This window comes from Panicum virgatum, chromosome 9K (genome assembly GCF_016808335.1).
Source record: "Panicum virgatum strain AP13 chromosome 9K, P.virgatum_v5, whole genome shotgun sequence".
Lineage (NCBI taxonomy): Eukaryota > Viridiplantae > Streptophyta > Magnoliopsida > Poales > Poaceae > Panicum > Panicum virgatum.
In genome coordinates this window covers 3287848-3302335 of record NC_053144.1, presented here as the reverse complement: position 1 = coordinate 3302335, position 14488 = coordinate 3287848, and the positions used below count along the sequence as shown (strand labels likewise).

The following is a 14488-nucleotide window of genomic DNA, read 5'->3' as shown; positions in this document are numbered from 1 at the left end:
ATCGGTCGCCGTTGTTGGATTCCTTGCTGTCGCCAAGGGAACGATGGTAACATCGACTGTTCATAGGGCCGTGGTCGTGTCCACGGCCGTGCTTTGCTTCGCCGCGTCCCGCTGGCTAGCCAACTTCATCCAGAAGAACTACTTCCAAGATTACATCCACGCTTACAAGTGATATATGTTCAGGAAAACTTGCGGCTCTTGTTGCTAGGTGTTTGTTGTTGATAGTAAATGCAAATTAGAAATGTGTAGGAGCACAGCAAATTATTTGATACGGTAGCAACTGTATATAATCAACGAGTTGTTTTCAGCGTTGGTTCAACGACAAAAATTACAAATGAAGTATGTTCTTGCAGTGACCACTGCCTAGGATCTGGCATCCTGCTGCAGGATATGTAAATCATATGCAAGATATGGATCAATATCAAACCTCGTATTTATTTGCATTGAAACCCAGACAATCAAATCCCATTGTTCTGCGGAACAGTAAGCCATACAAGGGAATTTAAATAATTCAAAATATCTACCAACTTGGCTTCTCTACATGTGTTGTGTGTTACCACAAAAATTCCCATGGTTCTCCATGAAAGGAAGCTGTTGAATAAATGTTTCAAATGAAACAAAATAAGAACACCTGTGAGTACAAAATGTGTGGCTACAAACTAAATTCTCGGTTGCTGGTGGCCACGGTAGCTCCACAAGTGAAAACTTATCCAAGTAGGGAAAATGCATTCAATTCCCATTTGGAATAACAATACGCTATACAAGATATCCCTTAGGCCCTGAAATGCAAAATCACTTTAATGATTATCAGGGGAATTTAAATATCAAAAGACACGTGACAACCAGTGCCGATTCTAAACGATGAACTGTATTCTCTGAATTGCCTTTTATGATATAACAAGGAAATGATCAGACTTTCTATGACAAACCTTGTCATATATGAATCATCTGCTGTACTGATTACAATCTTCTCGCCTGCTTCAATAAAAGGTGGTGCCTGATATAACAGCAAAAGGTTAGTGTTTGTAAGAAATAGAGCACGCATGGGTCCGTAAAAGTTCAATCACTATTCAGTAAGTTACGCATCCAGAAAAAATTCAGAACAGAACTTATTTTCAGGTAAAGTCAAGGTGCCGCATTAATGAAGATAAGTAAACTGATCAAGTTTATGGTGGCAACAAAATTTGGTTGACAAAAGGAAAAAAAGAGGGTGAATCATGAGAAGGTTACGTGCCTAAACTTCAAATGAAAATATAGAAAAGTATAAAGCTGTGCCAATTCAGCAATTACAAATCAGCTCTGTACATAGATGATCTATAAAAAAATTTTGAAAACAAAAACATGCGCACTGCACTCCATACACAATCCAACAAAGGTAACAGCACTAGATCAACAAGTGCATATAATAACAATAGTTCTAGGTAAGCAAACTACAAAATGGTGCCCAGCAACTTACAAGCACTGTAAGACCATTGTCCAGCACGACCCTTTTGTACCTGCATTTATAACAAGCATGTGCTTAGTTAACTCTATAATACTGAGGCTTAAAACATCTGACTGTAAAAATTATGACGCTGGTGTTAGTAAAAGATATGTTCTAAGTGCTATATGACAACAAGGGTGCTCATCAATCTTGGGTCTACAAAGTCCTATGCACTACCAAGCAATGATTACCAAGCAATGATTTAGGAAGACAAAAATCTCAAGATTACAGATATCATTTCAATACAATGATTTAGGAAGCCAAAAACTACTGCAGTATGATCTGGGCAGTCACAAATCCTGTATAATAATGTTTTTCATTACCGTCTAACAGAGGTTTGGGGCCAAAAATATATCTTACATTCACGGCCTCACGGGTGATTGCAAGATGTGGCACTTGAATTCAGCACAGCTGCACAGGTAACCAAAGAGCTAGTTTGGACAATTTTAAACAGGTGGCTGCAGCTTCTTGCTTTTACAAATTCTGAATGATACAAACTAGCCTACTTCCACAATCCAGCATCCCACTGCCAGTGTCTACTTGATATATGCATATGCTGACTAGCCTATTTCCACAATCCAGTATCCCACTGCCGGTGTCTACTTGATATATGCATATGCTGGTAACTTTCTTATAATCTCTGTCAAAGCAAATTGCTATTAATCTTGTTCGCTCACTGCCAACTAGAATGCTCACATTAAACAATTAATCACTACTCATTAGAGTGCATCTATGTTTTTAAAGCGGTAAGGCGAGGCGAGGCGATGGGGAACCGCTCAGTCGCCTAGGCGGTTAAGGCGCGAGGCAAGGCGACGCCTTAATTACTTCCTTGACTAGATAAATATGCAAATATACAAATAAGGGAAAAGAGAAATGAATAGAGGAAACAGAGGATGCAATGAGCTGCCCTGCTCTTTGGCCCATGTTGACATCCAGCCCACCACATCCTTGCCATAAGCCAGCGGAAGGCAGGTCAGAGCCGCAGGCCAGCAGATTCGACAGCTCGAGGCAGGCAAGGTGGAGCAGGCGGCCGGAACAGAGGCAGGCAAGGCCTCCTGGCGGCTGATGGGAGCAGAGTGAGGACACGCTCCACTTCAATCGAACGGAGATACGCCGCCGGAAGGAAAGCAGAGCAGCGCGCAGGGATGTGTGGCTCCGCCTGCAGGGTCGCGCGTGCGAGATTGCGCGCGGGAAGGGAAAGGTCCGTTTATTCTCTTAATACTTCTCTCTCTCTTCCCTATCTCTTGTTATCTCGATTCCTTCCCGCGCGGCAGGCGGACGGCGGGAAGCAACGCGCGGGAGCCGATTCTTCCGCGCGGGAAGTCGATTCTTTCCGCGCAAGAAAGATTGGCACCAGGCAGCGTCTGTTCCTCGATTCCCGCGAGTGAAGCGTCCGCCCCAGTCTCCTGGGCGACGCTCGGACGCTTACCTCGTCAAGGCGGACGCCATACGCATGCATCGTTAAGCGACCCCGATGCCCCAAATCTTTTACCACCTGGACGCCTAGGCGACGCCTTAAAAACAGAGGATTGCATTAAATCATATTACTATGTAACCATAACCTCATTGAAGAACATTTAACAAGCCTATTTTCTTTCAGAGTATGAATAGACACCCAGAATATATACTCTATCAACTAACCCATTAAAATTAAAAGTGGTAAAAGCAACAAAAAAATGTTGTTATTTGTAAATATATGATAAACAGATCTTACACGAAATAAGTGGATGATTAAATAAATAACATAAAAACTTACTGAGGTTGAGCAGTAAGCCCTTTTGTATTCGGCTGTGCTTCAACAACAGTGCAAGTCACTCTTGGAGGAACCGTAGCAGACATTGGCCGGCCATCAAAGTATTGTAGGTTCACCTTCATTTCATCTGTTTATAAGAGAGAAATAAGTTTTGCTTTCTTAAAAAGCTGGTTATCTCTTTTCAAAAAAATAAGAGAGAAATAAGTAGGCTGTAAGGATTTAACAAACTCGTTATAAACTAAATTCCAAACTGAGCATATGAAATAAACATGGACAGTGGCACAGTGCAAATTTAAAATCGAGGTGCTATGGTTGGAGACTATGATAAGTTAAGCCATTTAATAGAAGGCAACTATAAAAAATAACAAACATTACTAGATTTACACATATCACTCTGGCAAAACTTAAGTCGTCCACTTATAGTATTAACCTAAATTGAGATTTTTGTACTTTGTCATGCTAGGAAAACTGAAAGGTAATAGTACTACACAACCATCAGCTTTCATATATGAGGAGGGAGTCATAAGAGAATTAAATAGCTCACTGTACAACTATTAAAAACATAAGCACATTTTTATTTTCAAAAAGAATCAGGATTCCTTCTTGTTGTTCATTAATACTCAGTTGAACCTTTCAGGTACGCAGCAGCTTTGCCAAACAGATCCTTAGAAACTTCAATTTGCTCAAATGTTTCAGGCCTGGCAAAAAAGACACCAGATTAGATCACAAATAAAAAATAAGTTCGGACAGCATCACAGCTTAGATGTGAATAGTTATTTAGGCAAGAAAATTGGAAAATGAAACCTACTCCATAAGCATCACAGTGTCTCCTTCCTGATAGAGATATGTGAATGACTTCTCCTCAACAAAAACTCCTGATTTTGTTCACACAGAGTTTTAAATAATTAGACTAGCATTATTAACATGATTGTATAAGTTTAAAACATGAAAAACTGAACCAAACATGTTATCATATTCATAGATGCCAACTACCACCAAACTGGATACTGTTGGAACCCAGTGTTTATAGTCCCCTTCCCAATGCAAATGGTGGTCAGGTCAATACAAGGCCATTAGCTCAGGCTCTTTCTAGAGAAGTTGGCTAGATAGGAAGGCTGAAACTTAGCCAGGATCCAGCTGGACCGAGATAATTGGACAGCTTGTCACAAAATGCAGTTAGATATGGTACCGTAATATTTTATATTTTCTTCAATACTATTAATGTAATGTTAGTTTGTGCAAAAAGAATACAATTCTGGTAATCAAATCATTTGAAGCTTTAATACAATACATAATTTTGGAGCTTGCTCCTTGGTCCAAAGACATCATAGATTACCAAACGGGTTTAATATAATGCTGGCAGATAACGTCTTGGTCCTAAGACTACCAAATTGGTTGGTCCATATATACCAGTTTCTACATCATGATTACGTAGATTAATTATGGTCACGAATTCAATTTAATTTGTTCGATCATGTTCCATAGGATACGAGACTGTCTAAAATTGGCTTTGCACGTGAATGCTATGTGATACCCTAAAAGAATATAATGTAAACAGGAGAAAGAAGTACCCACATAAAACACACGTTAGCACATTTCAGGGGGATGGTTACATGCATGGGGGCAGTTAGGCTACAAAAAAAAGGGCTTGTATGGCTATATTTAGCTTAGCTAATAAAGTTGACTTTTCTGTAAAAAAAAGGAAAAAAAAAAACATACTCTCAAGGGCCTCATCAGTACGAAACCTTTCTGTTATTTTGTTTCCAGTGTCAACATCCCTCAGTTCCACCTGTAACACTCAAGTGTTCAAAATCAAACAGTGTAAATGCTGACTACTCGATTGTGTTAGTGAAGCATGAGACGCCAATTGCTGCGGCAAATAAACGATGAAATAAAATAACAACCTGTATTGTGGCCCCTCCTCTTCCTTGATGTGAATGTTGTGCTTTTATTACCTTAACAAAACATAATCAAGTCAGGAAACAATACAGGGCTTGTTCTCGTGATGAACACAGGTATAAATTAATACAAGATTCACCAGAACAGTAACTACCAATGGATGCAGAATACAAAAAAGAACTTCTGTACCTGATAAATACGACCTTGATTTTAAGGTTGGCCAGAGGGATGAGTGAGTAACCGTCAGTAATACTTGAAGAAAAACGTAAATCATAAGAGATGTAAGCACACACCTCTTCTTTGTATTACATTTCCAAGTTTCACCTACAATATACAAAGACAGTCCCAGAGTTAATCAGCGCATAGTGCTTCAGCAAAGAGAAAATAGTGCAGAATTGGAAGGAAGAATTTGGGGGGACCAGGATAAATATATTAATTAGACATAAAATATTCATTTTGCACGGGCATTTTTAGACCATGGACTGCTAACTGTAATGAGTTTACTTAAGGACATCCCTTTCCTGCACTGTGCATTACAAATTTGCACATTTGAATCCATGACATGTATTGGATCCCAAAGATGTATGATCATGACTACTGTAATAAAGTCCTGGCTAAACCCTGCATAATCGTTCCATATAACATGCCTCTGCGGCCTGAACTGATTAACAGAATGAATTCTCCCAGTCCCAGAGACAAAAGAGCAACAAACTAATCCTGCCGCACACAAATAAACAAAACATCTTAACCATTTTTGCGGCGAAATGAACAAAAACAACTGAACAAAACCAGTTTAACGGCATCAAGCCACTAAAACCCTAACTGAACCCTGGCAAGGATCGACTGAGCTGAATCATCGGAAAGAGAGGAAGAAGAGTCGCGAGGGAATTCGTACGTCGGAGCCGAGCATCTTCGCGCCGCGTCGCTGTGTGGCGGCCCACGGAGCGGCGGCCAGCGAGCCCGCGCCGGCGGGCGGGGCCCACCGCGCGGCGGCGGCGAGCGTGGCGACCGCATGAGCGCGGCGGCGGGGAGCGGCGGCCGCGGCGTAGAAAAGAGGGAGGCGGCGGGAAGCTTCCAGAAGCTTCCGGCGGAGGATCTGCATCGCGGAAGTCGGCGCTGCTCCCTTGTGGCTTCGCGGCGGAAGGAAGGGAAGCGGGTCGCTGCGAAATGGCTAGGATATGGGCCGAGCCCAACATTTGTAGTAGATTCAGGCCCACGGAATCGTGGGCCCTTTGGCATTTTTTACCCTCTTGTTTCGAATTGGTTTTTGGGTGGCTCTGAAGCCCAAAAAGACGCTGGTGTGGTGGGACCCACCTGTCCCCTGCCCGAGGTCAGCCGTCGGCAGCAGCGCCCCAACCAACCAGGCTGCAGCACGCACGCGTACCCGCGCGGGCGTCCCCACCGGCTACCACCACCAGCACCGGCCCCCCAAAATAACCTCGCCGATTTTTTTCTATTGCCAAATCTAGCCTCCACACGCGGAGAAATTTCCGAAGCGGAAGAATCGAAAGGGGAAGAGATAGAGAGGGGGGGGGGGAGAAGCTATGATGCGCTGCGCCGCCGCCGCCGCCGCCGTTGCCGTGGCCGCCTCCCTCGTCGCAGCCGTTGCTGGCGCGGCCGCCGCCGCGGGGTCGCCAGGCGCGGGAACATGCGCGCGGAGGGACGCGCCGCCGTTCCTCGACGCCGTCGGATCGCGCTGCCCCTTCGTCCGGATCGAGCCGTCCCCGCCTCTCGAGGTAGGCCTCCTCTCCTCTTCCACCTGCCTAATCGGTCAAACTAGCCGCCCGCCATGAGCCGCGACGTTCCTGTCGAAATCTCGGGAATTAGAAGCGACGCGTTGTTTTTCTTTTTAATTCGACTTCGGGATACGATTTGTGTACAGCAAAGGAAGATACTAGAGGAGGGAGACAGAGAAAGATGCCGTGATTTTTTTTTTGTTTTATTTTTTCCTACTAGAAATATTCGCACATGATGGGTGCGAATCTTGTTCCTTGCTAGTTGATCCTGTCTTTAAAAACTAGAGCAGCAAAATTAGCAACATAGGAACTTTCTAAGGCGCAACAATAAACCACAGCAATTGAGGAATCCAGTCACTCAATAAACCTTTGTTTGTGCAGAAAATGTGTTTATGATTGCAATTGGTTGATATTAAACAGAAGGAGGCTAGTGGACTTAAAAAGAGGGTGGACAAGTAGGATTGGTGCTGTGAGGGATAATCAACAAGATGTAAGATGCATTTTGGGCTCGAGGGAATTTGGGAATTGGGGCAAGATTCGAGGAAAGGTATGGGGCAACACGGATTGTGCATGTCTGGGTTTCAGCAAATAAAGACACGTTGAGGATGCAATGATGATACCACATGCCATGCATGCCCTCATACTTAATCAAGCAATTTGACAGTAGAGAAGTTATTTTTGTAGTAACTTCTACTCAATCATTCCATGAGCTATAGCAACAGTACTTTTCTATCAGTGATCAAGCAGTTTGGGAATTTAGTTGTTTGTTTCTAACTTTCTATCAGTGATCATTCCATGTATTTGTTCTGTACATGCATGTACTGTCCTAACCATCCAAAATGCTGACAAGAATGTTGCCATGATTACAATATGAGATGTTGGTTTGGATTTTGAAAGTTTTTACCAAACTCGAGGCATATTTGATTGGTGGTGACATGTGCATCCATGTACACAGCAAAAGGCCATATTTCAATTGTAACAGGATTTGTAAGAAGTCTGGATAAATTATGTTTACTTATTTTTTGGTTAATGTTGGCAATGAAAATGGGAAATAGTATCAACCTAAAACTATTGCTATTATGATGACACAGATCATCCTAATTTTCTGCAGATCCACTAACCAGCATCCACTTTTGGCACATTTTTACTTGATGGAGAATCTTGTTTTATTACTTGATTATTAATTGAAAACCCTGGCAATGCAATGAATGTGGATAGTTTACGAATCTGGGAAAGTTGCGGCTTCTTCAGTAGTACTTAATATACCTTGTCTTCTGCTGAAGGTGAGTGGAGAGGCTGTTGATGCAGAGTTGAACCTTCGGCGTAGGGGTGCTTCATACTCCATTCTCTTTTATGCTGCATGGTGTCCATTTTCGAACAAATTCCGGCCAATATTTCAAGCTCTCAGCACTATGTACCCTCAGATACATCACTTTGCTGTTGAAGAATCTTCTGCTACGCCTAGGTATGTGGATGTTGAACTCTTTAGTGTTAGTCTGCTGAAGTGAGGCAATTTGTCCATTCTTGAACAAAAATTGCTTGTTCGGTGGATTGCTGCTCATTGTACCGCATCTGCTCACTGTAGTTTGTTTTCAAGATATGGTGTTCGCGGTTTCCCAGCCATTCTTCTGGTAAACGAGACTACGATGGTTCGGTATCGAGGTTCAAAAGATCTAAGCTCTCTGGTAGATTTCTATAAAGAAACTACAGGTACCAACAAGAAATCTTCATGCATACATAGCTTTATTGAATTATCACAGTTTCTTTCCAATATGCTTTACCTGAGACTTCAGCAGATCTAATGATTGAGAATATAATCCTTGGGTTCCCTTTATTGGAAATTCATTGTATTTTTTATTTAAGATTATTTTTTTAGTTGGTTGTGTGTTTTTTAGTATTTATCTTGGAAATTATTACTGCTGCACAAGGGTGAATCAACTACACCCAGGAATGAAAAAGCCTCGAATACTCCTTACCCATGGCCTCCATGTGGCCATGCACCAAGATTGTAATCTAATTATGATGTTTTACTCTTTGAGGTTTTGAATAATTGATGCTTGTCAATGTACACAAGCAGCCTGCCAGCCTGGTGTAATAGTTTATCTGGCAATTGGGCATGCTCATAGCAACATGTCATTATAATATGGATTGACTCCACTCCAAATAACTAAACAGGGATATGTTATATGCTACATTTTTTTGTCACATGAATAATTATAACGTGAGGCCCCTTCTAGTATTTCGAGGCATCTTTCTGATGGATGTTTTCCTGCTGCAGGTCTAGATCCAATTGCACATCTTGATATTGTGCAGCAAGAGAGAACAGGAAACTTGAGGTCCATCATGACATGGGATCGATCGCTTCGGGAAATGGCAAATGATGAGCCCTTTTTGTTGCTTGCAGTTCTTTTTATCATCTTGAAGGTTGCGGCACACTTTATACCTGTTGTCATGTCTCATTTGAGAGCCTTCTTAGTTGTGCGTGTCCGAAACTTAAACTTGGGGATCCTTAGGGGTTCAAACCAGCTCTTGGATCGAGCATTGAATGTACTTGATGTGAGGAGGCTTTGGAGCAAGCTTAGACTAATCAATAAGGCAACAGACCTAAGGAAAGGAGCAAGTAACGCCCGAGCTTGGGCATCCTCGTTTACTTCTGTTTCACTGGGTGAACCGTCGTCTTCAAGGCAAGCTTAGGCTTTTCGGAGGTGTCGTTTGTTAGGGTAGCTGCTCACATGGTGAGACCACTTAATCTTTGTTTCCCATCCTGCTATGTACCATGGTTCTCTGTTCTGTGCAGTCAGGAAGTGGGGAAACCTTACAGGCATGTAAATTTTGAGGACATCATGTGCTGCTGTATATTAGGAATACCTTTGCATTGCATTTTCTGATGCAATGCCTAATCTTTCTGTCCATTAACTACAGTAAATTGGCCATGTATGATGAACATCTTTGTAGTTTCTTTTTTAGGATTTCTTTCTGTTTGTGGTGCTGCATTGTAATTTACACTGTTATTCTCCATTAAAGAACTTGGTTACACTGTTATCAAGAATGAAGAGCTTGGAGCTTGGGCCACTGAGTAGTGCTCTGATCTGTGGAACTCAGTTGCTCTCGTGAGTTGTAATGGTAGCTATATTGCATTATTGTTTGGAAAAAAACAAGATCACGTGAAATCTGAAAAGCTTTCTTTCTCGGTGACTTTGTTATTTCCTCTGGCGATTTGAAATTTAAGGTTTCTTCTGAGTTTTACTATTCTGTTTGATCAACCATTGCTATCTCTAGTCGCTATCTTAAGTTGGATTTATGGAGAAGCATCAGAACAGATGTCGCCTGTACATGCCGTTCTTAACTGGTGTGCATATCTTCCTTTCTTGTGTATATTTGGTTTATGGGTTTTTTTGATTGGCGCCACTGCAATTTTCGAAGTTCTGAGATATGCCATTACAATTCACGTATTTTGAACCGTGCCATTTTATACGTCTTTGATGCTCTTGGACCCACTCGCAGACCCGTGTATTTTCGTATGGTCCAAAATACCCCTGCTACTTCTCTCCCTTCCCTCACTGACGTGTGGGGCCCACACGTCAGCTTCTCCTTCAACCTCACCTCCACCGCGCTGCTCACCTCTGCCCCCCATGCCGCCGCCGTCGTCCTGATCCCCCACCGGGCGAGCTCCTCCCCCGCTGCCGCCGGCCTTGCCTGGCCCTCGCGCGGGCACGCTGCCACCGCGCCCTCCCCTCGCGCCTGCTGGAGGCGACGCCAGTTGCGAGGCGAGCGCGTGCGCGCGGAGGAAGGGTGGCGCGGTGAGGCCAGCTGCGAGGTGAGAGCGCGCGGGTGGAGGAAGGGTGGCGCGGCGAGGGCAGCTGCGAGGCGAGCGCGGGTGGAAGACCGGCGGCCCGGCTCCTAGCTCGCGCGGGGTGTGGGCAGAGCAAGGATCCGCGGCGGCGCGGCGCGGAGGGAGGGTGGCGGCGCCGTGCCAGCGCAAGGCCAAGCGAGGCGGTGGCGGTGGCGGTGGCGAGTCGGCGCGAGGGCGCGGCGGCGGCGTGCCGGTGTGAGGGCGTGGCGGCAGCGGGCCTGTGCGAGGTCCAGGCGAGCCCGCGGCGGCGGCGTGCTGGCGCGAGGGCACGGCGGTGTGAGGGCGCGGCGGCAGCAGGCCCGTGCGAGGTGGAGCAACGCGGTGGAGGTGAGGTTGAAGGAGAAGCTGACGTGTGGGCCCCACACGTCAGTGAGGGAAGGGAGAGAAGTAACAGAGGTATTTTGGACCATACGAAAATACACGGGTCTGCGAGTGGGTCCAAGAACATCAAAGACGTATAAAATGGCATGGTTCAAAGAAGAGAAGAATTGTAATGGCACGATTCAAAATACGTGAATTATAATGGCATATCTCAGAACTTCGAAAATTGCAGTGGCACCAATCAAAAAAACCCCTTTTTCTATACTTTTGGATGTGGTATTTAAACTGGGAGTCACTAGGCGCAACAGAAAACTCTTACTAAAGTTATTTGATATATTCATGCTAACTAGATTTCACAAGGCGTATTAGGCGACGATAAATTAATCCATGAATTTTAGCCAATAGTACCCAGCCTAACATTTCGCATTTTCGGCCTGACTGGATCACATAGAGCGTGGGGGGAAAAAGAATTAAGTAGAAATGAAGGAAGATAGAATTCCCGAGAGGTAGGCGCCAAAGAACATTTTCACCCTTGTCGCCTACCAGCAATGATGGCTAAGCCCAAACACACACAAACTCTTTCAAAATTGGTTTGCCATTTCCTTTGCTCCAACAAGTGTCCCTGTTCCCACTGCCGCTGGTGCTTCTCCAGTAATTTCCCTCCAGAAAACACAAAGTATCCTTCCATAGCACCACTTGTGTTCAGTGGCGGATCTAGGATTGAAACTTAGGGTATGCCATGTCGGTATTCGGTACAATCTAGAAAATTCGGTGCACAATAAAAAATTTCACGAGCAATTTGGTATACATGTAATTAGGTTCAATATTTGCATAGATTACAATATAAATAGTATAAGCACATTAAAGGTGTGTTTGGTTGGGCTGTGACTTTTGGAAAAGTTGTTGTGAGCTGTGGGCCATAGAAAAACAGCTGTGAAAATCAGAAGGTCATTTGGTTGGACAGCTATATTTTTTTTCAGAAAACTGTTAAGATAACCCACATATCATCCACAATCATCCCGATGCGGCCCTCAAGAGGGAGCGAGGGGAGCGGCGTGGGGAGGGCGCGGAGCCTCAATGATGATGAGGGCAAAGACGCGTGCTCATCAGAGCAGGGCCGCGCACCCGCCGGACAAGGCTTGTAGTGCACTGGTGGGAGGAGAGGTGGGGGGCGCCGAGGAAGCGGTCGCGAGAGGGAGGAGAGAGCGACGTAAAAAAAGAATACAAATCGGTATCTACATAATCAATGGCAAGTGGGTAATTTGTATGGCCAAAAGCCAGTAAAAGTAGAAGAAAGTGCTTTTGGATTTGTACTAGTGAAAAGTTGGCTTTGAAAAAAATATTGCCACCAGTAGAAGCAAGACCAATTTTAGAAGATTGTAAACCATATCATAAACCTTATGCCTCCCAATTTGAACTAGAACTGAGAGGTCAACAAGATTGGTAAGACCTATAAAAATGTCCTCATGTCTAGTGTCATCAATATAATTGTCAAGTTGTACTTCAAATTTTATTAATCACAGTAAAAAAATTCATTAAAAAGAGAAGTGCTGGCTTAGGGTATGCCACGGCATTCCCTGGCCACCCACTGGGTCCGCCAGTGCTTGTGTTGATTCCTGGGAAGCATCCATTCTTGACTACTCTAGGTATCAATCCCTGCAAGCGTCCGGCTATATAGATCCCTGATCCAAACTTGCCCATGAGCAGAGAGGCTTCCATGGATGCGATCAGCCTTGACGACTGGGAGCTCCTGCCTGACCACAAGAACTCCTTTGAAGAGGACTGCAGCAATGGCGGCCATGGCGCAGTCGGCGGTAAGGACCAGCTCTTGCTCGGCGCCGAGCTGGTCGTGATCGACATGGACCACTTCGCCGCTGCATCTCACCCTCCTCCCTATGATTGCATCCCCGATGAGGGGGAGGACAAGGAAACCGTCCTCCTGCTACCATCACAAGATGCCTGTGTCCATGATCCGGCCACCGAATTCAAGGACATCTTCGTCGTGCCGGCCGAGCCGAAGCAAGAGGAGTTCATGAGCAAGGTGACAGAGATACTGATCTGTGAAGAGGAAGATCATGACGAGATGAACAGACCCCCGGCTTGTGTCAAGGAGGCTGATCAAGAAGAGGTGCTTGTTGAAGCTGCTGCACCTGATGCTCAGTGTGCTCGGGAGGAAGAAGGCGTCAGCAAAACTGGCCTCAGCGTGGGGAACCTGAGGGTGAATGGTGTCGGCGCGCTCTGCTCGTTTGGGGTTGCAGCAGCCACGTTCTTCATCTTGCTGCTTGGAGGCAAGCAGCAGCTGCAGCAGCAGAAGCGGCAGGATCGCAAGATTCACCGCCAGATGTATGCCGGCGACGAGGTTCGTGGCTCTTCCCTGATGCCTTCTAGCAATTCAGCTTTTTTAACACCTGCAAACATTCCTAACGGCATGTTCTTGGATTAAGATATTGCTTGCTTATACTTTACTCATCCTTTTAAAACTTGAAGCCTTAAACCTCACTTATACGTTGCCACGTTGGTGCAAAAATAATGAAAAGAATCTTTGGATTTTTTTTACCAGATTATTGCAGAATGGAATCTTGGAATAGGTTAGTGGCTGCTAATGCACTGGTAGAGAAATGGGGGTATTCTGACAGAATTTTGCTTGTTTGATCTGCAGAGGATTCAGCAAGTTGTGCAGCAGGCATCCAGGCTGAACCAGACCATGTCGTCGGTCATGGGAGGCGCATCATCGGCACGGGCAAGCATACCATTTGGCGGGTACTATCAGGGATTCTGATGCCGTGATGCGTCAGAACTTGGAATTTCAGGCGTGATTAGTACTAGACCATCCTGTGTGTTTGCTTTGTGCGTTCTTTGTGTTGGCTAGGGCCCAGCTGCTGGTCACCTGTGCGTACACCATCATTCTCTAGCCTCATGCACATTTCCTGCTCCAGCTACTAGATGTGAATACTATATGTAATAGATCAAATTGAAAGAACATCATTGTGCAGAAATGAACAGAAATCAGATGCAAAGTTTTGTTTGATGGCTTCATGGTTGTTGGCTGTGCATGACCGTTCACTGAACCTCGCCATACGCCAAGGGAAACTGTTTTTTTTTTTACAAGAAATACGATTGATTAACAGCAAGAAGCTGAACCATTACAGAGTTAATGGTTACAAGTCGAAGTGCCAAATGTTGATTTGTCGACTAGGACATCGCAGGGCGCCACGCGCCACCGACAGTGATCTTTCTCTTTTTCCCGTGATCCAAGTCCCGAGAAACCCCGTTGAGAAAAAATCTAGGAAAATGTCAAGTTAATCGTCCAAGGATCGGATCGGAAGGGCAACACGGCAAAAGATCTGGCATCCATGTGACAGAGGATAAGAATTCCGTCCTATTCGGCTGACCGCATAAATAATATAGGACTGGTAGAATAAATAATATTATGTGAGAGAAAA

General features: G+C 44.6%; 3 protein-coding genes across 5 annotated transcripts; 2 read left to right on the top strand and 1 right to left on the bottom strand.

The window, feature by feature from the left end:
• Positions 1-411: 411 nt before the first annotated feature.
• On the bottom strand, positions 412-6307 carry LOC120649384 (elongation factor P-like). 2 transcript variants are annotated; one of them, XM_039926175.1, is made up of 11 exons: positions 6031-6262; positions 5429-5459; positions 5325-5338; positions 5141-5191; positions 4956-5025; positions 4045-4111; positions 3867-3934; positions 3240-3363; positions 1457-1496; positions 930-997; positions 412-779 (listed from the first exon to the last, which is right to left on the bottom strand). In XM_039926175.1, the coding sequence occupies exons 1-11, from the start codon at positions 6235-6237 to the stop codon at positions 773-775; spliced, it is 747 nt and encodes a 248-aa protein (XP_039782109.1). In that variant the 5' UTR covers positions 6238-6262; the 3' UTR covers positions 412-772. The 2 variants fall into 2 exon arrangements, with proteins under 2 accessions (XP_039782109.1, XP_039782108.1); XM_039926174.1 differs by lacking the exons at positions 412-779; positions 930-997; positions 1457-1496 and adding an exon at positions 1503-2997 and having other exon boundaries at positions 6031-6307.
• Positions 6308-6550: 243 nt separating this feature from the next.
• Positions 6551-9943, top strand: LOC120649383 (5'-adenylylsulfate reductase-like 5). Of its 2 annotated transcripts, none has more exons than XM_039926172.1 (4): positions 6551-6871; positions 8155-8336; positions 8457-8581; positions 9150-9943. In XM_039926172.1, exons 1-4 carry the CDS (start codon positions 6680-6682, stop codon positions 9563-9565), a joined length of 915 nt encoding a protein of 304 aa, XP_039782106.1. In that variant the 5' UTR covers positions 6551-6679; the 3' UTR covers positions 9566-9943. The 2 variants fall into 2 exon arrangements, with proteins under 2 accessions (XP_039782106.1, XP_039782107.1); XM_039926173.1 differs by having other exon boundaries at positions 6582-6871; positions 8469-8581.
• A 1647-nt stretch (positions 9944-11590) lies between these two features.
• Positions 11591-14081, top strand: LOC120649382. Its single transcript, XM_039926171.1, has 3 exons — positions 11591-11740; positions 12649-13404; positions 13705-14081. Exons 2-3 carry the CDS (start codon positions 12745-12747, stop codon positions 13822-13824), a joined length of 780 nt encoding a protein of 259 aa, XP_039782105.1. The 5' UTR covers positions 11591-11740; positions 12649-12744; the 3' UTR covers positions 13825-14081.
• Positions 14082-14488: the final 407 nt, after the last annotated feature.

Bases quoted from the DNA above. Each gene is read 5' to 3' on its own strand.
- LOC120649383 (XM_039926172.1), top strand. From the start codon at position 6,680: ATGATGCGCTGCGCCGCCGCCGCCGCCGCCGTTGCCGTGGCCGCCTCC. The intron at 6,872-8,154 runs GTAGGCCTCCTC...CTTCTGCTGAAG, and splicing joins AGCCGTCCCCGCCTCTCGAG to GTGAGTGGAGAGGCTGTTGA. The intron at 8,337-8,456 runs GTATGTGGATGT...TGCTCACTGTAG, and splicing joins GAATCTTCTGCTACGCCTAG to TTTGTTTTCAAGATATGGTG.
- LOC120649384 (XM_039926174.1), bottom strand. From the start codon at position 6,237: ATGCAGATCCTCCGCCGGAAGCTTCTGGAAGCTTCCCGCCGCCTCCCT. The intron at 5,460-6,030 runs GTACGAATTCCC...TGTATATTGTAG, and splicing joins CGAAGATGCTCGGCTCCGAC to GTGAAACTTGGAAATGTAAT. The intron at 3,935-4,044 runs GTAGGTTTCATT...CTTTTTTGCCAG, and splicing joins GACACTGTGATGCTTATGGA to GCCTGAAACATTTGAGCAAA.
- LOC120649382 (XM_039926171.1), top strand. From the start codon at position 12,745: ATGAGCAGAGAGGCTTCCATGGATGCGATCAGCCTTGACGACTGGGAG. The intron at 13,405-13,704 runs GTTCGTGGCTCT...TTTGATCTGCAG, and splicing joins AGATGTATGCCGGCGACGAG to AGGATTCAGCAAGTTGTGCA.